The sequence below is a fragment of the Labeo rohita genome, chromosome 2 (assembly GCF_022985175.1).
Source record: "Labeo rohita strain BAU-BD-2019 chromosome 2, IGBB_LRoh.1.0, whole genome shotgun sequence".
NCBI lineage: Eukaryota > Metazoa > Chordata > Actinopteri > Cypriniformes > Cyprinidae > Labeo > Labeo rohita.
Genome location: NC_066870.1, coordinates 12,491,229 through 12,518,836, shown reverse-complemented (window position 1 = coordinate 12,518,836; position 27,608 = coordinate 12,491,229). Strand labels below are relative to the sequence as shown.

General features: G+C 34.7%; 1 protein-coding gene across 3 annotated transcripts in view; it reads left to right on the top strand.

The window, feature by feature from the left end:
• Positions 1-21,128, top strand: part of pbx1a (pre-B-cell leukemia homeobox 1a) — an 85,279-nt gene extending 64,151 nt beyond the window's left edge. Inside the window, exons 3-9 of one of the 3 annotated variants that reach the window (XM_051094206.1) lie at positions 4,775-5,019; positions 6,704-6,894; positions 8,295-8,421; positions 8,585-8,744; positions 12,680-12,789; positions 15,364-15,453; positions 18,014-21,128. In XM_051094206.1, the coding sequence (XP_050950163.1) occupies positions 4,775-5,019; positions 6,704-6,894; positions 8,295-8,421; positions 8,585-8,744; positions 12,680-12,789; positions 15,364-15,453; positions 18,014-18,106 (1,016 nt within the window). In that variant the 3' untranslated portion in view covers positions 18,107-21,128. Of the gene's footprint in view, positions 1-4,774; positions 5,020-6,703; positions 6,895-8,285; positions 8,422-8,584; positions 8,745-12,679; positions 12,790-15,363; positions 15,454-18,013 lie in introns of all 3 variants that reach the window. The other 2 variants (XM_051094220.1, XM_051094213.1) reach the window with 2 other exon arrangements.
• The last annotated feature ends 6,480 nt before the right edge of the window (positions 21,129-27,608 follow it).

The window sequence follows — 27,608 nt, the reverse complement described above, 5'->3', positions numbered from 1 at the left end:
ATTAACAAAAGATTAATAAATAAATATGTTAAAAAGGGAAATTAAGGGACAGACCTCAAAAAATAAGAGCTGCCTTTGCTTATTTCTGGTCAATTTAGGCTAACAGCAGCCTTTGGTTAATATTACAACATACCTTATTGCTTATTTAATACATTTTTTTTAAATGTTAGCTCCACTTTTAGCAATGCTGAACACTGCAAAAAAATGTTCACACATTCTACTCCAAGGAGGTTTCGCAGAGAACTAAAGAGCCACGAGTCTGCTGTGTGCCATATGTCTGTCTTTCTGATAGAAAATCAGGCCAAATCCTCCTGTCTCAACAGTAATCCATTCCACTCTTTGACTCCCAACTTAATTCCCTGAAGTTGATACCAGCCTTGGTTTAGACACTGAAAAGATAAACCTCCCTGACTAAACCTAGCTCCAAGCCCCTGACTGCGTTAGCGCCTCATTTCGCCTAAACTAAAGACTTTTTTTATTGCTCCAAAGGAGGATTACAAGACTCTGCAACCTTGTGATCGGGCATACATTTTAAAAAGATTACAATTTAACAAACATGAGGAAGATGTGAGTTTTCGGAGGATTATCACAGGGAATTCCAGACCCGCTTGGCCTTGTTGTAGAAGTGAGGAGAGCGAAATTAGGTCTTGCTATCAGGTGCGTGGGTTCTAGATTGGCAAATCAGCTGTGAAAAGGGAAACGCTCAGGAAGGCGACTGCTGGGAGGGTGAAATTAAGACTTGTCTGAGCAGAAGTCACATCTGAAAAGTAAAAAGGTCCATTAGAGATTTCTAAAAACTGCTGCAGTTCATGATGCTAAATAGCAGACTAAAAAAAGGAAGAGAGAGAAAACCACATGTTCTACCCCTCACCTTTAATTTTCTTCTTGACATTAAATTTCATCTTGCTTATGCTCATGTAAATTTTGTCATCAAAAAATAAACTGATTATTGAGCTAAAATGATCTTATTTTGTCACAAAAGTAAAGTGATTTTCTTAATATTTTTATTTAAGTTTGTTTATTATTATTATTATATATTATTTTTTTTATATACTTTATCGAATCTTGTAAATGAGAGGAAAAATTCAGTTTATATATGTAATTGTTACTATTGTGAATTGTCTTTTTTTTTAATTTGTAATTGTTGTTTTTTTTTTTTTTTTTTTTTAGTTCATTAAACTACAAAGTAAGAGGCTTAAGATTATAAGATTAAGATGAACTATATTAGCAAATGTTTAGCTGTTTTCTTCCCCAACAATCTGATGGATGATAGATGTTACATTTAAATGTTACTATTCTAGGAAAATGTTACTGTAGCAGTGAAAACACATTGTTTTAAGGGGGTCATCTTACCCCATGTTCTCCTATAGACACGGATAGAAAGAAGAAACCAAGGAAAACAGAAAGAGAGAATGATCTGCTCCTCATAAAACTGTTAATGTTTGTCTGCGGGTGGTTGAGTTCAGCTCAGTTCACATGAGCCACACATTGGGCACGGACCACTCACACACACACACATACACAGGGCCGGCAGCATTACAGCCTAATCGATTGCCATGCCATTACTGAATCAAAATAAATAAAGTGCATTGCATCGGTTTGGGGTAATTAAGCAACAGCAAAGTGAATTGTATGATTATCCGCATTCATTGTATTTATTTAATATATTTCATGCATTTAATTGTGCACTGGAGGATATGGTTGGAATGAATAAATCATTATTTGCCTCATTAGATTTCCTCTCCAGATGAACATTGCGCACTTCTGGGCCCGGGTTTCTTTAGTCGATGCCGTACACCAGTCACGTTCCACTGTTGCTGTCTCTTTCTATTATAAAGGCATAAAAGACTCGCTCCTTCTCTCTGGTGTTGTGCTATTGATATACACTTGTGTTTTTTATTCGCTGTGAAATAGTTGGGTGGGCAGACAGTTGAGACGAGCCTGAAATTGGACAGTCAGGGTATTTATTTATTTATTTTTTTTTTTTTGAAAAAACAGCAAGATCGGTTGAATACGGTTTGAAGTTATCGTCAAAGAGTTGAAGCGAGGAGTTCAGGATGACGGCGGTATGAAAATAATCACTTTGCGCCAAAGGATGCGCTAAAGAAGCAGGACGTTCGCTGTACTGCTAGGAGTCTCTTGAGAAATCTGACCTCGCCGGTGTCGCTCAACCCATGTGCTGAACTCTTGACCTCTGGAGCCCTCTGACAGGCCCTGACATTTGCAGTGGGAGTGGGCTGATTGGAATAGGCTGGGTTGATTGGGTTCGGGGTTGTGGAAACAGATTGCAGCATGCTGGTTGCCTCACCCTCTACTGTCATCTTCAGAATGATGTCACAGGAATGTTTACATTGCCTCTACTGCAGTAGACATTGGTTGTTGTTTTTTAGTGTTATGTATGTAATAAGCTATATGTGTTACATTTATATAAGTGGCTTATAACTGGTTTTGGTCTGTTCTGATTGGGTCGCAGAACACAGAAGAAAAAACAGTGCTTAAAGCAAATAAAAAATCTAACTAATCTTATATTTCAATATAGTTGGGATAGCGGAATAAAAAGACTTGTCAAATGTTAAAAGATAGGGGAAAATCTTCCTATATCTTTTGTTTGGAAATGTATAGGCTGTATTTACACAAATTTACCCGTCTCTTAGTACAGTAATTGATCACTTGATAGTAATTTTGTTTTGTTCTACCAAGGGGCATTTATTTGATCAAAAATACAGTGGAATATTAAAAAATATTATTGCAATTTCAAATAATTTTCAAAAGAACAGCATTTATTTAGAATTTAAATCTTTAGTAACATTGTAAATGTCTTTACTGTCACTTTTGATCAGTTTAATGTATTGTGTATATACTTTTATTTTAATGTATTTTATTTTATTACAATATGCAATATTGATATGTTTAGCCAACACCTGACATCCACTGCACTTGTTATTGAAACAGATCTTTGCTTTATAGAGTGAGTATTGGTTTTATTTGCATTTCCCCTTTTTTATTCTGTTATCACTGTGGGTCTTCTACAGAAATGTACGGCTGATATTTTGTCAAATACTTCATAAATCCGGATTTGTGTGTTCTTTGTTACTGCTAGAATGGCTGCTGCAGGTGCTGTCTGCCATCATTCTGTTTTCACTGAACAGAACAGATGGAGAGACATCTAGTGGCACACAAAGAAACAACAGTTTATAATGTTCTAATGGCATTGCACAAACAGGCAAAACTTCTTTGAGAGTCCTTATGTAATCTTCTATTCCTTCATAATTTAGTAATAACCAACTCTGCACATAATCTTAAACATCCTTCACACTTTGCACACTTTGTTTCCTGCTAATTAGATAATACATTCCGCTACCAGTAAGAATACTCTTAGCTCTGGTACTCTTAGCTCTGTTTAACACAATTTACTAAAGCAATTTTACCATATTTTACATTTAAATCAGGTGAACAGGGTCTTCAGAATAATTTGAAAAGTACATGCATATCAGAGTAGCACTCTTAAAAATAAAGGTGCTTTAAAAGGTTCTTCACAGCGGTGTCATAGAAGAACCATTTTTGTTTCCACAAAGAACCATTCAGTCAATGGTTCTTTAAAGAACCATCTCTTTCTTACCTCTTTATAGTCTGAAGAACCTTCTTTCACCGCAAAGAACCTTTTGTGAAACAGGTTCTTCAGATGTTAAAGATTCCTTATGGAAGCATTTAGACAAATCGTTAGAGCACCTTTATTTTTAAGAGTGTAGAGCTAAACTTTGCAGTAAGGTAGATGTTCAGGCAGGACTGAGCTCCTCTGTAACACAGCCAATATAAACAGTGATACATGCACAGTCCTAAAATCAAGTAGCCGAGTTTCATGGTATATTAACTTAATCTATATATTAAGTTGGAAAAAAGAAAAAGTTTTTCAGATGAAAATAAATCAGTGGACAGACAAGTGAAAAAAAAAATCTTAGTAATGATTTAGTTTACTGTTTTAAATAAAAATTTGATTCTTTTACTCTTCAGTGGGTAAATATCATAAGATCAAGAACCAAAAGTGAGCAGATACAATAATTTATTCTAAATTATTGTGCAAATCAATGAAATGATGGTTTTATTATCTCATAGCCTGCCAAGATCAGTATATAGTTCCACATTTTTATCACAAAGAAGATAGCAATTAAAATGAAGGCCATATATTACTCCTCAAGCTCTGTAATGTCTCATAAGGAGACAATGTGATGTTATTATGTTGATTTTATTACAGACATTTACTTTAACTTGACTGTTATGGAGGTCACTCAGATGATAAATTATATATATGTTTTGTTTTGTTTTTTCCTCATTTTTAAGACATTGCAATTCTTAGCTTAACTAAAATTAGAAATGTTATTCTATGTAGTTAATCAGAAATGACCACTAAATGTCTACTACATGGCCATAGACAGCATAATATGTGACCCTGGACCACAAAACCAGTCAGAAAGGGTCATTGTATATGTATATGGGATGGGACAAGTATTTGGCTGAGACAACTATTTGAAAATCTGGAATCTGGGGGTGCAAAAAAAAATGTTGAAAAAAAAAGAAATTTAAAGACATTTAAAGTTGTCCAGATGAAGATCTAATTTTGACCAACACAATGTACTTATGATTGGTTTTATGGTCCAGGGTCACATATGTCTGAAAACTTTCAGAATTTTTAGTGGCTTTGATAACTAAAGGCTGTTTTAGCAGTTGAACCTACAAAATTACTCAAGTGTTTATTCTCTCTTTCTTTTTTTTACAGTACTCAGTATTCGTGGAGCTCAGGAGGAGGAGCCACCAGATGCTCAACTCATGCGATTGGACAACATGCTGCTAGCCGAGGGTGTGTCTGGACCTGAGAAAGGAGGCGGGTCGGCTGCAGCAGCGGCTGCAGCTGCCGCGGCAGGCGGCGGCGGGTCCGATAACTCGGCCGAACACTCAGACTACCGGGCCAAGCTGTCCCAGATACGTCAGATCTACCATACAGAATTGGAGAAGTATGAGCAGGTGAGAGAACAGAGTCAGGACTTTATAAAAGACTCCTACAGTGCCTTGCGAAAGTATTCATACCCCATAGGTTGTTTTTTTTTTTTTTTTTTTTACGTTTTGTTATGTTGCTGCCACATTTTAAATTACTTTTTTCCACACCAATCTATACTCCATACACCATAACGACAAAGCAAAAAAAAACTTCATACTCTTATCTGGGACAGTTAAAAATTTCGATTAAGAGCTTTCAGATCACTTGTAGATGTTACTACACTTCGAGTGAAGTTAACCTGTGGCAAATTCAACTGAATGGGTATGATTTGGAAAGGTACACACATCTTAATAAAAGGTCTAACAGCTGAAAATTCATATCAGAGCAAAAACCAGGCCCTGAGGTCAAATTAACTGCCTGTAGAGCTCAGAAACAAGCTTGCGTCAAGGCTGGGGATCTAGGGAACAGTTCCGAAAAAAATCTGCTGTATTGAAGGTTCACAGAAACATGTAGTCTCTGTTACCCTTAATGAAAGAAGTTTGAAATGACCAGAATTCTTTTTAGAGCTGGCCTCCTGGCCAAACTGAGCAGTTGATGCAGAAGGGCTTTGGTTAGACTGGTGACCAAGACCCCGATAGTCACTCAAGTTGAGCTCCATGATCATATGTGAAGACAGGAGAAACCTACAGAAGGACAGACATCACTGCAATACTCCACCCATCTGTTCTTTATGGTGGTGTGGCCAGACTCAATCCTCTCCTCACTGAAGACACATGAAAACAGACTTGGAATTTGCAAGAAAAAAAGCATCTAATGAACTCTCAGACAGTGAGAAACAAGATTTTCTGGTCTGATAAACCTCAATTCCAAACATCACGTTTGAAGGAAACCAGGCACTGCTCATGACCTGCACAGTACCATCCCAAAAGTAAAGTATGGAGGTAGCAGCCTCATGCTGTGGGGCTGTTTTTCAGCCGCAGGGACTAAGGGACTCGTCAGAGTAGAAGGAAAGCTCAAAGCAGCAGATATCCTTAAAATCTGGGCCAGAGCTTTCAGACTGGGCAGAAGGTTCACCTTTCAACAGGACAATGACCCTAAGCTCACAGCAAGAGTGGCTTATAGACAATTCTGTAAATATCCTTGAGTGGCCCAGCCACAGCCTGGGCTTGAACCCAATCAAATATTTCTGAGAAACCTGAAAATGTGTGTCTACCCCCATCCAACCTGACAGAGCTTGAGGGGTGAAGAGGTGAGGAGAAGATGGCAGATAATTGCCAAATGCTGATGTGCAAAACTTGCCGCATCATACCCAAAAATAAACTTGAGGCTGTTGAGGTGCTTTAACTAAGTACTGAGGTGTAATGTCCTTTTTTTTATTGATTTATTTTTTTACTTTAAATTAATTAACGAAGTTGTAACAATTCTGTTTTTGCTTTGTCATTATGGTGTATGTAGTGTAGATTGATGTGAAAAAAGGTCATTTAAAACAGTTTAACATAAGGCTGCAACATAACAAACGTGGAGAAAATGAAGGGGTATGAATACTTTCACAAGGCACTGTAGATCTGTAAACTCAAATGTTTTGAAACTAAATATTGTAGGTCTTAGCACACCAAAAAAGTCCTCAGGATAGGATATTTGAGCAGCTCCTGTAGTTATGTTTTCATGCACAGAGACTGATTTGTGCGCTGCCCCTCTGTGTATGTTCAGGCGTGTAATGAGTTCACCACCCATGTGATGAACCTGCTGAGGGAGCAGTCTCGCACTCGGCCCATCTCCCCCAAAGAGATCGAACGCATGGTGAGCATCATCCATCGCAAGTTCAGCTCCATCCAGATGCAGCTCAAACAGAGCACCTGCGAGGCAGTCATGATCCTGCGCTCCCGCTTCCTAGATGCCAGGTCTGTATAAGTGTGCATATAATACTACATCTAATAAGTGTGTATCTAATTATACAGCAAACATGAAGTAAAATACAAATTGGTAACGTCAGACCATCAGTTGCAACAAAAATGTATGTTTTTTTTTTTAGTTCAGATATATACACTACTGTTCAAAAGTTTGGGGTCTGTAAGTTTTTTTGTTTTTGAAAGAAATCTTTTATATGTAAACAAAGAGTTCATTTATATAAAAAAAACAAAAAACTTCTATAGTAACTAAACTTCTAAAGTAACTTCTATCTTAATATATTAAAAATTTAATTTATTCCTATGATGGCAAAGCTTCAGCCACTCTTCGGTGTCATATGATCCTTTAGAAATCATTCTGATATGCTGATTTGGTGCTCAAGAAACAATATTAGTTGTACTGAGAACATTTGTGCTGCTTAATATATATATATTTGTTACCTTTTTTCGGTTAAATGGAATTTATTTGAAATGGAAATATAAATGTATTTACTGTCACTTGATCAATTTAATGTGTCCTTGCTGAAAATTATTTAATTTCAAGGAAAAAATGAATACATGTCCCAAGTTTGTTGTGCAACACTTTATTTGCCAAAACTAAAACTGCAATGTTGTGTTGTAAAAGAATTGTTATATTATCAGTTGTTTCAAATACACTGATTTAACAGATTTCATAGGGCCCAAAATTACTTTGTTTACTTGTAAACTAACAAATTATATTTTCATTCATTCTCAAGGTCTGATAAGCATGTGGAATGCATTTCCTTCCCCATGAATGGTTTGAACTTAATATTGTGAGAAATACTAATATGAAATGATATTGGAAAAAAGTTATAATATTTCATATTGCCTAAATTGATTCAGACAGATTTCAGCATAGAAATGCTTCTAAGCTAACAGCACAGTCTTATAATAGGCATAAATATATTTAGCAAACAGCAATATTACTTTAGGATTGAATGAACTATAAATATATTTATATTAAATAACAATTCTCTTGATTCTAACCTTGGTTTTGGATTTTGAAACAAAAAAAGATTTGAATGGTAGTGTATATATATATATATATATATATATATATTTTTTTTTTTTTTTGAAACCCAGCAACGTTTTTAAGAAATGTTTTGATTTATAAAAAAGTGTGCTTGTGCCACTTAGTTTGATATTTCATGGAACTGAATTATATTCATACATTTTTAAGTGTGAATGAAATGTCCAAACACTATTTGGAGCCACTGTATTTACACAGCAGGTTCAAATGTGAAGGACTTTCTAAACACTGTAGCTTCTGAATCAAGCTGGCTTTGCTTTTTCCCTTTCTCACTCTCTCTTTCTCATTCTCGCTTTCTCTCTTTCTTTCTTTCTGTTCTGTAATTTTCCATTAGACGAAAAAGAAGAAACTTCAATAAGCAAGCCACAGAGATCCTGAATGAATACTTCTACTCCCACCTCAGCAACCCGTACCCCAGCGAGGAGGCCAAGGAGGAGCTGGCAAAGAAATGCTCCATTACAGTCTCACAGGTAAAACACACTAACCTTCACGCCATACAGTGACGCAGAATACATCCTGTAGGAATGCTTAGAAATTTGTGGTACAAAAAAACTAAAGAGCTCTCAAGTAATGTTGATGTTGCAATTAAATTTATGTTCTTTCTGATGTATTCATTAATTCTTGTCTTCTCAGGTATCCAACTGGTTTGGAAACAAGAGGATCAGATACAAGAAAAATATCGGAAAATTCCAAGAAGAAGCCAACATGTACGCCGCCAGAACCGCCGCGAACGCAACCAGCGTCTCCACCCACGGCAGCCAAGCCAACTCGCCTTCCACACCAAATTCAGCCGGTGAGTATTGCAATAAATCAGTGCACAAACAACAGATGTTTGTTTTTCATCTGGCTTCAGTAAGTTTTAGAATATAGCCCTGCTAGTGGTGCAGAAACAGCAAATTTAGTGTCATCAGCTGCCAAATAAGCACTTCACCTTGGTAATGTTTTGAATATTCGACAATTGCCTAACTTTAATGTCCTCCCTTTACTGTAGCATTCCCATAATACCTCTCTTATGACACCCAAATTCGCCTCTTCTTTGTCTACATCAGGAGCTTGGTCTGCAGCATAGCTTATATTATAAGACTTTTGCTTTCCACTACCAATAATTAACCTTTTACTCACCAGTACTCTGCTTTTCCTTAATATTGCTAGTTTGGCTTAACAGTTGTTTGGCTAAAATGATTTTTTTGCTTTATCTGGTGTGAACGCACCTAAGCTATTAGCCAGCTTGCTCGCTGTTGTCTGGTTGACCTCCTAGATGTCATTATGACGAGATGGTCAAGCCTTTTGTCATATAGCCTTGAAGTGATTAGAGGTCCATGTACATTTGATTAGTGCCCTGCGGCTTTTAAAGCGGAAATTAAGTTAAGCCCTGCTCTCTCTTAAACATCTAGAGTTCTCCTCCATTAAAAGACAAATAGCATTCTTTGATTCCTTCTGTGACTCAATTAGCACATCCTGAATGACTTGGCTGTGGCAGTGTAACTGTACTGTCCATCTTAGATGTCACTGTTGAATTAATGAAAGTCTGTTGTGGTTCTTCTTCAACAGTGGTTGTTTTTGAAACCCTTTAATAGCAGTTGTGTTTTTTAAGTGCTAAGAGGTCACATTAGGTGAAAGTCTGTGGGCCAGATAGGTTCATTGTCAATAGTGTAGCAATGTACAAAGCACAGCTCACACAGAAGTCACTTACAAAGCAGCTTTTTGTGGGACCGTTCCGATGTGAAGTCTTTTTTGCCCTCACACAAAATTCAAGAACGCATGGATTCCTATTGAAATTAATGGATTTTACCCACAAAAAGTTGCTGAACAGTAGTAAATGCTACTGCATCTTAAGATTTAATATGTATGTTTGTGGCATTTTGGTACATTATAAAGGCAGCTTAAACCTGCCTTAGGCACTTAACTAGCCATCCAGCTTGCCAAGATGGTCAGGCAGGCCTGTTTTGATGGTTTTAGAGGGTTTTGGGCACTGGCCAACCAGCTAAAGACCAGCATGTCCAGACTGAAAAAAAAAACAGCTTTGAAGAGTAAACAACCTTAGGCAGGTCAGCGAGGCTGTTCCAAAACCTATTGAACTGCCTTGCTGTGTACTTACTATATACACAGCCTCCTAATTAAAAAAAGGAACCTGAAAAGGGACTGGTTTATAAAGTTCTCTAGCAATAAAAAAAAGTGTAGTGTTTCTCATCTGAAGTGTACTAGACGCTAGAATGGACAATGGATTTAGGTCTTGGTGGTAAATCAATACTAATATTTGAAATAAAATAAATCCATAATATTGATAAAAAAGCTTTTCAGCAATTTCTGATATTTAGAGATGTAACAGTATTATTATATTGTGGTATCACAATAGCAAAACTGTCTCGATATTATTGTGGTCACATGACGATATAAAACAATAGGTCTTCTGGGCAAAAAGTGTAGTTTTTAAAATATACTTAAACTTCTTATTCTAAAAAAAAGTCTTTAAAGTTGTGTTTTGGGCCATTATGCTTTGACACAGTATTTGTGAAACGAACTAAAACCAAAAGCACAATATAGCTTAATACCTTCATCAAGTCTGTTTTCACTGTGCATTTCAAAGTAAAGTGCCCACTTCGTTCAGGCGATTGCCTCATGATCCGGTGTTTTCCATGCCTCAGTACGGCTCAATTCATAGTGAATGGGGTGAATTCGTTTACTGCATGTGCTGTTTGTTTAGTAGTTTAGTGCATGTTTGGGAATGCAACGACCACCAGTTGTGTTTTATTTTTGCAGCAGATGATTACAGCATTTCACTAGATTTGAGTAGTGAGACGCATTTTCGTAAGCCTATTTTCACTGAATCTGGAGTTTTCTGTCAAAATAAAAGCTCTACTGCCGTTTCAGTCAAAATAAAAGTTTAAAAGTGCTAGCGGTTTAAATAGGTACGTTAGTGCAGTCCAAATTCAAAATATCTCTTTCAAGTGTAGAAATTAGGAAATAACTATTGTAATTTCCCTACTGTAGTGTAAATACCTATGAAATATTCATTTTCATTATTTTACTGTGCACTTGTTTACAATATATGGCTGTTACTGTCATAGGAATAACAGTAATACAAGTATAATAATAGACAGTATACCACAAATAAAAAAAGGGTTGAGTCCCCTTTAAAATCCAGGTATAAGTCAATTCACTCACTTTTTCTAAAATAAGTTTTCTTAGGTAAGAACATGGGTTGGAGCTCTTAATTTTGAAATCTCAAAGTGCATTAGATAGAATAATTTATCTTTAAAATGTATAAAAAAATCCAAGTCTTCATTTGTCCTTTTTTTTTTAAATATCGCAATAAATATCGTATCATGGACATCATATCGAGATGTTATTGTGAGATTTTGATATTGTTACATCCCTATTTAGCCTACATCTAGATGTTCAGGTGTGTGTCGAAACTCAATGTAGCAAAATATAAGTTTGTTTTAACTTGAAGAAATAATGACAGTAATATATTACTATTCTACAGTAGAATGTACTTCTCAAAGTACATGCTACTACTACTACTGCAACAAAATTGCAGCCAGTGAAAATTTTCGGCCGAAAATTTTCGGCATTTTCAGTTTTCTGCTGAAAGAGAAAAACGGACGAAATCATGAGCCGAAAATCTGCATCATCTAACATGCGTACTTTGACTTCACATAATTTGGATAATTTGCCAAAAAAAGTTATATCTGATTATGTTGCATAGAACTGAATATAAATAATATATTAATATTTAATGTTAATAATACTAATTGATTTCTGTCCAATTTTATTGTGTTATTTTCAATAAAAGTGTGGTTACTTTTGGTGGCTTGTGTTTTTTAAATTCAGTATCATTAAAATTATTGAGATAAATTTAAAAAATCTTACAAAAGTACTTTATATTGTTTAATAAAATAATAAATAATTATTACAAAGCATTTTTGGTTTTGGTTTTCAGCCAAGTGCATCCAGAATTTTCGGTTTCAGTTTCTGCCCAGAATTTTCATTTTGTGCATCCCTAATAATAATAATAATAATAATCATCATCATCATCATCATCATCATCTTAAAAAAAAAAAAAATGCAACCAATATATTTTTCACCCATGTTTTATTTTACAGTATACAAAAAGTTTGTTGTGCAGCACAAAAATAAAACTTCAATGTTTTGTTGTGAATGAATTGTTATATTTTCAGCTGATTCAAATACGTTTAAACATTTAACTTTTGAACAGATTTCATAGGGCCCTGAATTAAAAAAGTTGACTTGCAAATTAAATTTCATTCATTCTCAAGGACTGATAAACATGTGGAATTCATTTTCGTGGTCTGAAATTAATATTGTGATAATTAGTGATATTAAATGATATTGAAAAGAAAAAGTGATAATATTTCATATCACCTAGTCCTAAATTGGTTCCAGTAGATTTTGAAATAAGCTAACAGCTAAGCTAACCGCTTGGTCCTATAATAGACATAAATATACCTAGCAAACAGAAATATTAGGTACTTTTGGACTTAATGAACTATAAATATATTTAGATTAAACAATGTTTCTCTTGAGTCATTCTAACCTTGGCTTTAGAATTTGGAACCAAGCTTGTGTGGTCAACACATAACCCTCACTACAGTAACAGCTCTGCACTACTAACTCTCCTTACTTCAGTCTTACTGTTGCATGACTGTTTCTTGTCTTTATCTATCCCTGTCTTTCTCTGTCTCTCTCGGCCTCTCTTCCTCTTAGGTTCTGCTGGCTCTTTTAACATGAACTCCGGGGACTTGTTCATGAGCGTACAGTCTCTGAATGGGGACTCATACCAGGGGGCCCAAGTGGGGGCCAACGTTCAGTCACAGGTAGGGAGTACCGCTAAGAGAGAGGGCAGATAACTGGAACTAATTTCATTCGCTTTAACCTAATCACACATTGTGCTGTCATAATGGCCGTCTTGATTATCCCGTTTGCAAAATCACGTCTCGGTAGTTGCACAGTGGGCCTGGATCCATTAGTACTACAATTCTTTTGTTGTATTTATTGAATTACTAAGAAAGGATTCTTAGAATTGTGCTGCTGCCTTTTTATGGGGTACTTTTGTTAACTGAGCTTTGATTTTTGCTGAACCCCCTTTGCAAGCAAGCACATGCTATTTTGTAAAAAGCTGAATATTTAGTTCTTTTCCCATATTTTCATAGGAACTTTTTGTGTTAGTATTGAATGGCATGTCTATGTCATAACTGATCAAATAGGCATCATCTTGTTATATATCCTTGTCACAACAAAGTTCATCTCTCAGCGCCAGCCTGCTCATCATAGTGTCCAGAGCGTGTACATTTCTGTTCAGCCGCGGCTGACATGGTGGGCCTCCTGACCTTGAGGACGGACTGGGGTTACAGTTTGCCTCCAGCAGTTGTACACTGCTCCGTGGCCATTGTCAACTTCCAAATGAATAGACCATCAAAGACAGTCTTGGAAACAATACAGCTCTTGTCAGCGGGTTTGCGTATCTGTCATGCTGTCACATCCGCCACCGTGGTTGCCTGACCTTGCCCGGCACACTAGCATCCAAACACAGGGTGCTTTGGTTTGTCCCCTTTTGACGTTCGACATGTTTTCCTCCCATAATGAAGCAACTTCTCCAAAGGCTTGGGGTGCTTCATGAATATTCAGTGCTGGAATCCCAGAGGAAATCTTCTGAAATGAGTTCATGTGTTGCAAGAATTACATGAGAGGGATTTTACATGAGGTTTTTTTTGTGTGTGTGTGTGTGTGTGTGTGTGTGTGTGTGTTTTGATAGTCCTAGTAAAATTAATAAAATACATAAAATATATTATAAAATATATATAATGTAATACGAATTTAAGAATTGTTCAGTGTGTGTGTGTGTGTGTATAAATACATACAATTATTTAGCATGTTTTGATAGTGCAGAGTAAAATGTACTTATTGCAATTAATTATAAAATTTATTGTAATAATCATAATTATGTTTTATTATAAATTATTGTATTATAATTTGTATTGTCTGTGGTTTTAATTCTCTAAAATTCACCCATTGTAAACAGATTTATTTTTTCATATCAAGTCTCAAAAGATACCTGAAATATTTTAAATGTGATTAAAATGTGAATAGACATTTTATCTGAAAACATGTATTTTAGACATTTTTTTAGATAATTATCTAAAAAAAAAAAAAAATCACAGATTTTTAATGTAAATGTCAATTAAAATCTGAAAAGATCTTTTTTTTTAAGTATTATTTAAATATCTGTGTAATATAGATAGTATTGGGTTAGTATGTTTTGATATAATGTTTTTATATAAACTTTATACTATGTATATAATTATATTTATTTATTCTAATTTATTATTAAAGAATATATAGTAATTATAATTATGCTTTATTATAAATATTTTTATTATAATTTGTGGTTTGATTTTTTTAATCACATTTAATTTTCTAATTTAACCTTTGCATTGCATTGTAAAGATATATATATATATATATATATATATATATATATATATATATTTTTTTTTTTTTTTCATATCAGTTCAGAAACAAATTGTGTCCTTTGTTTAATGTCTGCTTACGATGCTACAAATAAATCTTTGAGGTCATTAGAATAAAATATTTATGAATTAAAAACAATCTCAAAAGACGTATTCTCTAAAAACAAAAAAAAAACAAAAAACAAATCACATACATTTTCAGTGTAAATAATTCTGAATTAACATCTGAATAGACATTTTATGTGAAAATGTATTTTATTCACATATATTTTTAAATGTAAATTTCTGAATTAAAATCTATTAAAACTTTTTTTGTTAATTAAATTAAAGATTTTGAATATAAATATGTCTGAATTAAAATCTGAGAAGAAAATAAAAGTATTATTGAAATATTTCCTATGATAAAATAATAAAATAAAAAAAGTCAACTGTCCCAGATAAGGGTATGAATACTTATGCAATGTACTTTTTTCAGGTTTTTTATTATTAATAAATTTATGAAATTTGACATTTCTATTTTTGCGTTGTCATTATGGTGTATGGAGTGTAGATTGATACATATATATGTAATCATATTTATTTATTGTAATGTATTATAATGTTTTGTAATAATTATAATTGTGCTTTATTATTTTAGTTATTTTATTATAATTTATATTTATTTTTATCACATTAAATTCTCTAAATTCACCCCTATAAATACATTGTAAACAGATTTATTTTTTCATATCAATTCAGGAACAAATTGTGTCTTTTGTTTGATATCTGCAGCACAAACGTTTCATTCAACATTTGATGACCTTTTTGGTTGCCAATATCCTTTTGATATCTGAGTGACCTTTTCTCAGCACAAACGTCTTTGTTTTGTATCGGTATTGTCTGACCGTGTCTTTTGTTTGTGTTGTGTTCTTCTGTCTGCAGGTGGATACTCTTCGCCATGTTATCAGTCAGACAGGCGGATACAGTGAAAGCCTCGCTGCCAGTCAGATATACAGTCCACAGGGCATCAATGTAAGTCCAAACTTAGCCTTCAGTCTTTGTCTTTTGCTCTTATACCTGATTCTCAAGACCAGCCTGATATTTAAACTGTTGTAATATATTTTAAAATACAAAGCTGAATTTTCAGCAACCATTGCTCCAGTCTTCAGTGTCACAACCATATATATATGGTTCTTCTCACCTCTGTTCTGTCGGTGTATTGATTAGCAGTGCCAGCGGCAATATGCACACTAGCAACAGTCACCAAGGCGACCGTAAATGTGACCGCAGATCAGTGTCAGCGTTACCATGGCTCCTTCAGCCACATAAACACCAACAACATCAAAGAAGCCCAGACGCAGGTGTATTCTGGCCATCAAACTCATTCAGAGCCTTCGACGGTGTCCTCCGCCGCCATTAAAAGAATTGTGTTAACCAGAGGAGACGAGCAGCTCCAACCATCAGTTTTGTACTGGGGGAGGAGTGTTTAAGAGAGAGGGAGAGGGAGAACGGGAACACAAACGGCAGAGGCCAGCATGTAAAATCCACAGCGACAAGCCGTGTCGCCAGCAGAGGAAATTGATCAGACAGTCTCAAGGGAGGGCTGAGTAGAGATTTGGGACAGCAATCCAAGTGCATTGGTCATATCACACATCTGCCACCTTAACAGCCCTGACAGGGAGCCAGCAAAGTGTGAGGAGGGAAAAAAAAGGAAAAAAGACAAACACACTAACACGGTCTCTCTAAATAGCCGCTCTGAAGCAGAGCCGAATGTGTTCTGTGGAAGTGACCCAGTGCTTCTGTGCCACCTATGGCTGATGGAGAGCATGTTTTTGTCAGGATGGCTTACAATGACACAAATAAATTTTTGAGGTCATTAGAATAAAATATTTGTGAATAAACTAAATTCTAAAAAGTCATGTTATGTATATATATATATATATTATGCAAGCCAAAACTTTCATTTTGGATGTGATTAATCGTGATTAATCATTTGACAGCACTAATATAAACAAATAAATAAATGAATAATATATCCTAAATGTAAATATATCAAAATTAAATAAAATACAAATATATTTTAGCTGATTTATTTTTCAGTATTACATTTCAAAATTGAAATCTAAATAGTTATTTTTTTCTGAATTTAGTTATTCACATACATTTTTAAATGTAGATTTTTGAATTAAAATCTAAAATCTATATTTAATCTTGAATTAAATATTCCAAATATGCTGTATATATACTGTATATATATATATATATATATATATATATATATATGATTATTCACAATTAATTTTTGTTTACATGATATATGTTTACTCTGTATATTTATGTATATATAAATAAACACCATATTTGTATTCACATTTATATATTAATATTCACATAACATATATATATATATATATATATATATAAAAACAGCATATGTTTTTAAATATATATACATGCATGTATTTTATATATAAATTTATATTTATATTTATAATTTATATATAAATTATAAATATACACAGTACACACACACATATTATGCAAGTAAAAACTTTCATTTTGGATGTGATTAATCGTGATTAATCATTTGACAGCACTAATATAAATACATATATATCATTATCATTATCATATCATTATTTGATTAGTTTTAGTGACATATTCTTGCAGTCAATAATAAATAAAACTCACAAATCTCAACTGATTTGTGAAATCAACCGAGTTTGATTTCAACTGATTTCATGTTCGTATCAATAATTAAACTGACAATATTTTATACTTGAACACCTGTAACCGTAGATAAAAAATAGAAATAAGCAGCAGCCTGAACATTTGCATCATAACGCTGTGATAATGTAGCCAGAGAAAGTGTCTCAATCTTCCAACAAATTCACTGTCTTAAATAACATGATGTTTTTCCTTCTCCACCCAGATAAGTTATTCGCCTTTTTTTCAGTTGTGGATAATGACGGCCTGAGACATAAAGCATTTATGTGGGGGAGCTTTCCTCTCGCCCATGCGCTGTAATTACGCCTTTGAAATAGACATGGGGTGTCACCAAAGCTGAAGATTTGAAAAGTTTTTTTCTCTCCTCGCTCTGCTCTTTCTTTTTTGATTACAGACTGCTTCTATCTAAAATAACAGGCTGGGAAAATAAGAGGCTGCCAAAGCCCATTTCTAGTCCTTTTTCTGATGGCATGGAAATTGCTATTAATGCCCCAAATGCTCTTTAGGCAACCTGTCTCCCGGACATGAAATGGCCTCCATTTTAGGTGCCCATTATACTTTCATTCCTTTAGCCAATGTGATAATTTGCAATAATTGATTCCTCCATCATCTGTCTTTTGAAAATCATGTTCTGGAAATGACTCGCTATGACTCGTAATATGCAGCATAATGTCGTTCCTTTTTACCGCCTCACTTTGTGACTCACTTCTCGCAAAAGCGTGTTTATAGTGAGGGAATTCGTCATAGTCGCTCTCGTTTAGATTTCACGACGGGGTTTGTAGCCGGTCATCTGCGTCTTTGCATGCGGATGAGTGTGGAAATGTGCACTTTATAATTTTGTCTTTCTTTCTTTTCCTCACAAAAGGCGAACGGCGGCTGGCAAGACGCCCCGACACCCTCCTCAGTGACCTCACCCACGGAAGGACCCGGGAGCGTCCATTCTGACACCTCCAACTGATCGGCACCATCCATCCTCACGGCGCGTGGGATCTTCAGACTTCTCGCGCTAAAGACCCAGCCATCCACCCCCCCTCAGATTTGGATTAACGTCCTACGTGGTCAAACACAATCATGCCATTCTACCGTGGAACATTTGGGATACTTTACAAGATTTTAGAAAACAATTATGAATTTAAAAATTAAAAAAAAAATGTGTTTGTACAGTTTTTGACAGTGTATTTTAGGTGGCACAGGGCAACAACAAACCTGTGACTGTTTCAGTCTTATGAGGCAATTGTTAATGATGGAACAACCAGTTGTTGTGTTTCAATTTAAATGCTTCATTCTACCTCTCAGCAAAAAGAAAAAAAAAAACAAAACACATGAAAGAACAGTCTTTGTTTTCTAAAAAAAAAAAAAAAAAAATGTTACCACTTGATATAGTGCTTGAGAGGAAGCTCTCCTTATCGGTACGGTCAATTATTATTGCCTCTTTTGTTCGTTCATAGTGATATATTGACTATTTGTTTTTGTTTGTTCATTGATTTTCCTTTATCATTTTTCAAAAGACCCTCCAATATCAATTTCAAGTATTTCCTTTGACAATTTTTGCCCGATAATACAGATTTTTCTTATACATCTTTGTATAAAACATGAAATAGGATGTGTGGAGGTCACTCATACCATTTCAAAGCTGATTATCATATTTTCCCCATAAAAGCCATCAAAAGCTGTCCATTAGATAAAGGAACATGCTTACGTTTATCGTAGAGAGCAGTCCAAACAACTCTGTTGTCGCAGATTTCATTTGGAGTCATTTCCTCACTCTGTTTGTTTTTGAGGACACTGTCTGCGAGTCGATGAAAATATAACTGATTCCGGAAATGGCGGAAGCATCAAGTCATTACGGCCTATAATGACATTTCCTCCCCGCTTTCACTTCAGATTGCTTTCGAACGCTCCTTATTCCCTCGCTCCCTTAAGTGAAGGAATTTGACATAAAGAGCAATATATTTGTTTGCTTTATACAGACAGATGCCCTTTACTACCCCAAATCATTTAAAACAAGCACTAATGTTCTTTATTGTTTTGAATTAATTGAATTAGTTTAGTATATTTCCCTGTCTTAAATTTTTATTCTATGTCATCTTATGTTTGCTAGCTAAATCCTTGAGGGTTTCATCAAAATGCCATGCGAACCTGACATCTTGTTTTCCCTGTAATTTCAAGTATGAGAGCCAACTGTGAGTGTACAGTTTTAGAAACAAGCAATGTGCTTTTAACATTACAGCCGAGTGCTGCTGGTAACCAAAATACTTTGTGTAAACGCTGTAAAAGAATATGAAATATCATGCTCATAGCTGTTCGAACATAATGAGCTTTTTTTTTTCAGTTTTCAGAAATTCAGATGCGCAACTCACAAGCGTGTCTTTGCCAGATTGCTCACGTCTCATTCCTGTTGGCCGATTTGTATTGCCGATGCCACTGTTTCCATTGTGAAATCATGATGGAAACAGCTCTTCTGCCTAATTGAAAAAAATTATCTTGAAAAATCCAATAGTTAACTAATTTTTGTTGAAAATATATCCCTGTCTGTCAGGGCTCCGGGTAATGAAGTTTGTTTTGCAGTACATTGAATCAGAATCCATTTAAATGGGGAAGTCATTAAGTTAATAAGATTTGGACATTTCGACGGTCACTCTTAGCTGTGTTTATGCAGGTAAAGCGCCATACACACGCGTAATCTTTATGGACCCTTTGCCCTGAATCCAGAAATCCAGTTCAGCGGTTTCTGAGTTTCAAACACTGACTTGAGATGAAGCCAATCATTTTTGCCCTTATGTATATGTATCGCTAAAATGACCTCAGTGTCTAATATCATATTATCCCCTGTTAATTTGTGCTCTCTAACACGTGTTCTCTACCAAAAACATCTTTTTGAACAATTGCCAAAAAGGAAGACGCTCCACCTCTTTAATGGATTTTGGGGGGGAAATGTTTGGGATTGTTCATCGCTATTCACTGTCAAAACCAAAAATGTAAAAACTGAAAGTAGCTTATGTATGTATAAGAAACAGAAATATGTGATGGATATTTCATTGCCTTTGCCTTCAATAATGGCTTTGAATTTGTTGGGGTTTTTTTTGTTTGTTTTGTTTTCTTTAATATGTTTCTTGTTTTTTTTTTTTGTTTTTTTGCTTTTGTTTTAGCTCTCATTATCAAGACATTCTGAAACACCACCATTTTTTTTGTAATAGTTTGAAGATAATCATGCAAATCCATATGAAAATACAAACATCATCTGTTATTTGAATGACATATGTTTATGACACAAAAACACACTCTAGTTTGCTGATGGTTGCCATTGTGAAAATGTATATATATTTTGTGAAATAGACTTGACCGCACCTGCTATAAATGCATTATTAGACTTCACGATTATGTACCATATGAAGCATTGAAGTCCAGACTATTGTGTTTGGGTTTCCCCCACAATTCCCACAAACTTTGTCTCAAAATTGACATGATTATCATCAATAAATGTTGTATTGCTCACTGAACAGTATTGATACACATCAGTATGTATTTTGTGAGATTCTCTGTTTTGTTATTATTTTTTATAAAGGTTTTACAGGGTTTAATGCTTTTCTTGTTCTTCAGTTCATGTTTAGGGACCATTTTAGTAATACAATGAAGGAAATAGGATACAGGTACCTATAAAGGGCACATTTGGGATTAGTCAACTCATTCCATAATTTAGACTTTGCACACTTTTGGTCCAATATTACGTTATTTCTTAGCCTGAGATTTCAACGTCAGCCCTTAACAAATTATCCCATTTTACTTTGTTGCATGTGTTTTGCTTACAATAAAATACTGCAGTGTTTTGAGTAAATCCTGATGTATTTTTTACACAATTTTACTTGGAATGTACAATACCATTCAAATGTTTGGGAGATGGAAAAGTGAAAAAAGAGTGATTTTTAAAGTTTTTGAACATCTTATATGCTAACAAAGGCTGCATTTATGTGCTCAAAAATACAGTAAAACAGTAATATTGTGAAATATTAATATAATTTACAGTTTGTCTGTTTATACTTGGGTCTAGGAGATGGAAATGGAGCCAGAGTGAGTGAGTTTCAAATGCAGTCTAATAAAAATGTTGATAATTTGTAAATTATTATTTAACAATTATTTATCTGCTTATGTGTCTTTGCAGCAGTTTTTTTTTTTTTTTTTCTTTTTTTTTTTTTTTTTGGTAATAATATGATTTGTTGTGCGGAAGAATAAATGATCATTTTAGTATTCAAAATAATCACATTGGAAAAAAAAACAAAACCAAAAAAAACCCCATCAAAATTCTAGTTATAAAACATAAAACCGTGGATAACATTTTAGTACAGGGACCAATTCTTACTATTAACTAGTTGCTTATTAGCATGCCTATTATTAATATATTGGCTGTTTATTAGTAATTATAAAGCACATATTCTGCATGACCATATTCTACATCCCTGATTTACCCAGTAACTAAACTTAACAGCTACCTTACTAGCTAATTAATAAGCAGAAAATTAGGAGTTTATTGAGGCAAAAGTCAAAGTTAATGGTTTGTTAATAGCAAGAATTAAAATAAAGTGTGACCAAATAAGCAGTATCACACTCGTAGACCTGAGATATGGCTGTATATCGGCACGGCTGTGATTTGGCCATAGGTAATCACAGCGTGCCGATATACAGCCATATCTCATGTCTACGAGTGTGATATTGCGTTTATAAAACATTCGATGGCACGAGTGTGTTATTAATAATATTTAATAAACAACAACAACAACAGCAGCAGCCATCATAAAAGTTGCTAGGCAATTCAGTCAAAAGTACAAAGGAAACGCTCTGATTTACACCATTGAATTTACATAAACATGAGATTTTGCCAGAACTATCTTCTCTGGAACAAACAATAGATTAATGAGACCAAATAATACCGTTAGATTTACTTATAATGAATTATATCTCATGTGTAACCACTACAGAGACATCAAAGCCAGTGGTTAATTTCAGAACATCTGGCCGTGGTGAGGCGCTGCCGGGCGGGTTCATGAGCGCAGAATGGCCGCTGATGATCTGGAGCTCACATGTCCGACAACGCTGATGCAAATTTTCAAATAGACGTTATCTTTATTAACAAACTGCATATGTGAACTATAAAAAAGTCCATTCTTTCCTGAAAACCTCTTAGAACTACATTCAGTGACACAAAAACAAGTAATATTTATAAAATTATGCTAGATTAGGCTGTGTGCCATGGCATGTCCTGATTTTGCTGAGTTAGATGTGTTCCTGGAACAACATTTTAATCCAAAATTTAATCTTGACCACATCCCTACACCTAAACCTAACCTTACCCATGAGTAATCCCTAAAATCAGAGGAAATGATAGATGAATGACACATGTACAAGCACCAAACACTGACTGTAAGCCTAAACTTCACAAAAAGTATAAACTGTTTTTTCAAATCTGATTGGTTGATCACAATGTTGTTCCAGGGTCAACAAAGATGTTGATCGAGGAACATGTTGTACTTGGTAAAATCAGGTTATGTGTGCGCCATGACACTCGCTGTAAAAGTATTACCGCAAGCGTATTGATATGATTGCAAACTATGAATCAGCTGTTGGAGTTCTGATATCACTGTAATATTGCACTTTTATCAGGCAATCAGATTCAAGGACCAGAAAGAACTGATATACTGTATATATAGTAAAGATATTTTTAGGTTACAAGATTTCTCCTCTAAACAAATGCTGTTCATTCAGTGTTTTTATTAATTAAAGAATACTGAAAAAAAAGGTAATATTTTTTGTGGTTTCCACAGAAATATTACAGAGTACAAAGCAATAAAAATGCTTTTTGAGCACCAAATCAGCATTTTAAAATGGTTTCTGAATGATCATGTAAAGCTGAAGACTGGAGTACTGCTGAAAAAATCAGCTTTGCCATCACAGGAATTTATTTCATTTTAAAATATATTAAAATAGAAGAATATGAATTTTCTTTTTATAATCGAAGGCTGAATTTTACAGTAATATTAGTTACACAGACCTTCCCGAATGTCATCGTGTTCCTGCTCTCTGAGTTCTGTCATTCCCTCATGCTGATAGTGAAAGTGGGCCAAGGTCAGACCTAGACTTCACAGGTCTGTCAGGGTCTCATGCCTCTGGATTCAGAACAGCTTTAAGCTACTCAGCCTCAGGGGTGCTGGCAGTTTGTTTTATATATACATATTCTGGCAGTTATTTCTCACTGCCTTCAATGAGGGGGGCTGAGGGGTGTGAGGGGGACGAGGGATTTAACATGTCTCCCACCTCCACAGGCCCATACTGACCCAGTCTCCCACCTCCAAACCGCAAACAACCCCGCACGTCTTTCACCCTAAACATCCCGAATCACGCTCATACACATCTTCCACTTGTCAACACGTGAGAGAGAGATGTGAACGCTAACAGAAATGAAATGTGAAATTGTCCTTTGTAATGTCAGGTCTTATTTTGCTTCCACAGGGGATAATATTGTTGCTGAAAAACAGCAGTAGAATCTCTAGATCTTCAGATAGAGGATGTTTACACTGATTATTTTGACATTATACGTAATAGAACACAATGAAATATGCAACAAAACATCCCTGAATTATATAACATTTTTTGGTATGAAATGTTAGTAATATATAATAATAATGCAGTGTATAGTAATACAGTTGTATTCAGCAGTTCTATTAAAAAAATCAATAATAATAATTTATCGTTAATTTCTCTGAAATAATAATAATAATAAAAAAGTTATTCAAAATAGTTCTGAAAGGATTGGCACACACTATAACATACATACACACACACATCTATATTATTTCCTAATACAAACACGATCCTTATTACTAGAAAGTCATAGAAAAGGCCTGTGACTGAAATAAATAGTGTTGACTCATGTGGCCATTGATATTACAAGCTATTTTGTTTTCCTGCATCCATATACCAGGAGAACAGATTCGGTGGCATTGACAGTGAATCCAGCACTGTGTATTGGGAAATTAAAAAGGGCAATAGGAACATCTGCGGCCAGTTCCGTTTAATTCTCTTTATCTGTTTGGCGCTGTAGGAGCCTCCCTGGTCGCCTCTGTGTCATTTGGCATTCCATCTCACGACTGATCTTCTCAGGTTTGAAAGGACAGGACAAATCCCAGAGATAGGCCGTCTGGTCCAGACGTACAGCCTCTGCATATCAGCCACTCACAGGAGGGATGAGAAATCCCCTTCCTGACACTCGCAAAGGCTTTCTTTGTGAAACCTGCTGAATTATCTGAGCTCTGCACACATAAGCTTTGGTGCCAGTCAAATATCGAACAGCTTCCAGCCAACTTTAAATTATACTGAGCCCATGTCTTTCCTCCTAAAAAATCTGGGGAGACGGCAATGTAGGACCAGTTGAATGCCTGCTTATTTTTACTTTTGAATTGTATTTGAGATCACAAAAAGTTGTATTAAAATTCCTAGAAAGATGTATGTTAAAATTTAAGTTCATTTTTAACCATTTTAATTGGGAAAGTTAAAGATTGATGCAATTAAATATTTACATTTCAGTATAAACACAGCAATAGAAACATTGGCTCAAGCATTTTGATAACAAATGGGGAAGTGTTTGGGAAACATGTCAGAAAAACAATAATTGTTCCTGCAATTTCATTTGTTGACGCTAATGGCACAATAGAGTGCTGCAGCATTAATGTATTTATGCAGGCCAAGCTGAAGGCCTAAATATGATCGCCAGAAATAAAAAGCTAAATGTAGGCTTTAAATAAACTAAACACTCACATGACATCAAAGTCACCAAGGATTAGTTCACTTTCAAAATAAAAAGATCCCGATAATTTACTCACTCACATGTCATCCAAGATGTTCATGTCTTTCTATTAAATTAAGGATTTTTCTCCATATAGTGGATTTCAATGGGGATCAGCGGGTTGAAGGTCCAAATTGCAGTTTCAGTGCAGCTTCAAAAGGCTCTCCATGATCCCAGCCGAGAAATAAGAGTCTTATTTAGCAAATGATCTGACAATCAATGACTTCACGCATTACGTAATCATGTTGGAAAGGTCACGTGTGGTTAGTTCTTCATCTGTGTTCTCCGGTTCAAAAAGGTAGGGTAGGGTGAAAAACTCTGGGTCGGTATTTCCTCCTATGTTACATGTGATCTTTTAAATGTGACTACATAATGCGTGAAGTTGAGCTAGTGTAAGACGAGCATTTATGGTTAAAATGACCAGTGTTGGGACTAACGCATTACGAAAGTAACGATATTACAGTAACGTAGTAATATAACGCATTACTAATAAAATTTGGGTGATATTATTACTCGTTACAATCTCGTTAACGTAAGTTACAACACAATATTTTTAACTCAAAATTAAGTAGTGTCTTTACCAAGACCACAAAGCAGCAAAAAATCCAAGTCCCTTGGATTACGTTCGGAGCTGATCGACCCTCGCCTGTCTTTCCCTAATATTCCCATTTGCTGATGTTCGACCCTGCCTGCTGTTTTGACTGTCTGTGTTCAATAAAGCTTTGCGTATGGATCCACCTGCCTCATGTCTCCCATGCTTCGTTACAGATGGATTCTACATTTGTGAAATGGACACACTCCTTTTATTTTTAGTTCGTCAGAGAAAAGGACAAATAGTGCAGTCTATATGCAACACCGAACTCAACATAAGAAATAGAAAGAATTAAGGACGAGCGCAGATAAGCAACATAAATTAGCCTAGGTTTAACTAAAAAAACAATATGTTTTATTAACCCTTGTGTGTCAAAAAAAAAAAAAAGTTACACACAGATCCTTAGTAGACAAAAATGAAAAATGTCATAAAAATGTGAAGCTTAGGAGCACAGAGTTAAGTTTGGTCTCATTTTAGATAAGACCCATGGCAGATTTTTGTTGAAGTAGAAACGGTTTTAAAAGTAAAACAAACAAACAAACAAAAAAAAGTTTATGAAAATGATTTATGAACAAACTTTTATATAAAATATATATTTTATGAAATATGTTAAACTCTAAACCTGCTAGAAAATCAAAGCCATAAATCTAAACAAGTTTTGTTCCAAATTTGAGGTTGATATCTCAAAAAATGAGCTTTCAAGAAGATTTTGTTTGGGCGCAGTACCAGAGTACCAGAGTACCAGAGTTTTTGTTTTCTCTCAAATATTACAAGCACACACAATTTTTATGACAAACATACAAACCACACCAACACAATTATAGCTGCATAATTTATCCAGTTGGCTCTATAATATGCAGAAGCAGAACATCTGACATCTGAAAAAAAATGGCACCATCTGGTAAAAATTGTTTAAAAAATTAATTTTGAAGCCTTGCCAACAGAATGAAAGTCTATTAACAAAAATGTGATAATTTTACAGTTAAATAGCAGTTTTAATGGGTTTCATTTTTGTCCTTAAGGTCCTGAGAGGAACTATATATTTTTTTTTACCTAGTGCAAAATAGATTTATTAAAGGGAATGGGGGTGAAATAGTAAAATTCCAATAAAAATACACACCTGTGCCAAAGTTTATGGAGCTGGCAATAACACAGGCAAAGTGAAAAAAAAAAAAAAAAAACTGAAAAGGACAAAAATGTCCAAAAGTTCACACAATGGTTAAATATTAGTCTATATAAAAGGAATGAATACGCAAAATGTCAAAAAGCACATCCTAAAATAAAAGTAAACATGCTGCAGTTTCAAATGATCTGAATGACCAAAAATGACAGAGCATTTTATGTTTCGGAAAGTGCGTTAAATACAATGCCTGGTTTACATAATAAATAATAGTTCAGCATTCAAATGGAAAATGGAAACATGTGGATTTGTGCCGAATAAGAGAGGTAGGCTGTGTGAGAACAACACTGTTTGCTTGCATTTTTGCTTTACATTAATTTGTTTTGGCTTAATTGTTTAGTTCCCTGTTTTGTTCTGAAAACTGTTTAAAATAGCTAGCCTATTTATTGTTTTGACATTAAGCAGCAATAAACTACATTTTAGCATTTTAGAAAGTCTAGTCATACCTCTGTGGATATTTTGGTGAAAGTAACTCAAAAGAAACTCAAAATAGTCTAACATGTTACAATTCAGAGACAGTAATATTATAATGTAACTAATTACTTTCAAAAGACAGTAACATGTAATATATAATTTTGGAAGTATATACTGGTCAACTCTGAAAAAGACATATTGTTTTACTAGACAAGACCCTTATTTCTTGGCTGGGATCATGTAGAGCCCTTCGTAGAGTCCACTGTATGGAAAAAAAAAACTGGAATGTTTTCCTCAAAAAATAATTTAATTTCTTTTCGACTGAAGAAAGAAAGAAATGAACATCTTGGATGAGATGGGGGTGAGTAAATTATCAGGAAATGTTTATTCAGAAGGGCTTTTAAAAATCAAAAGTCCATTCAAAAAAACACAGTGACTTG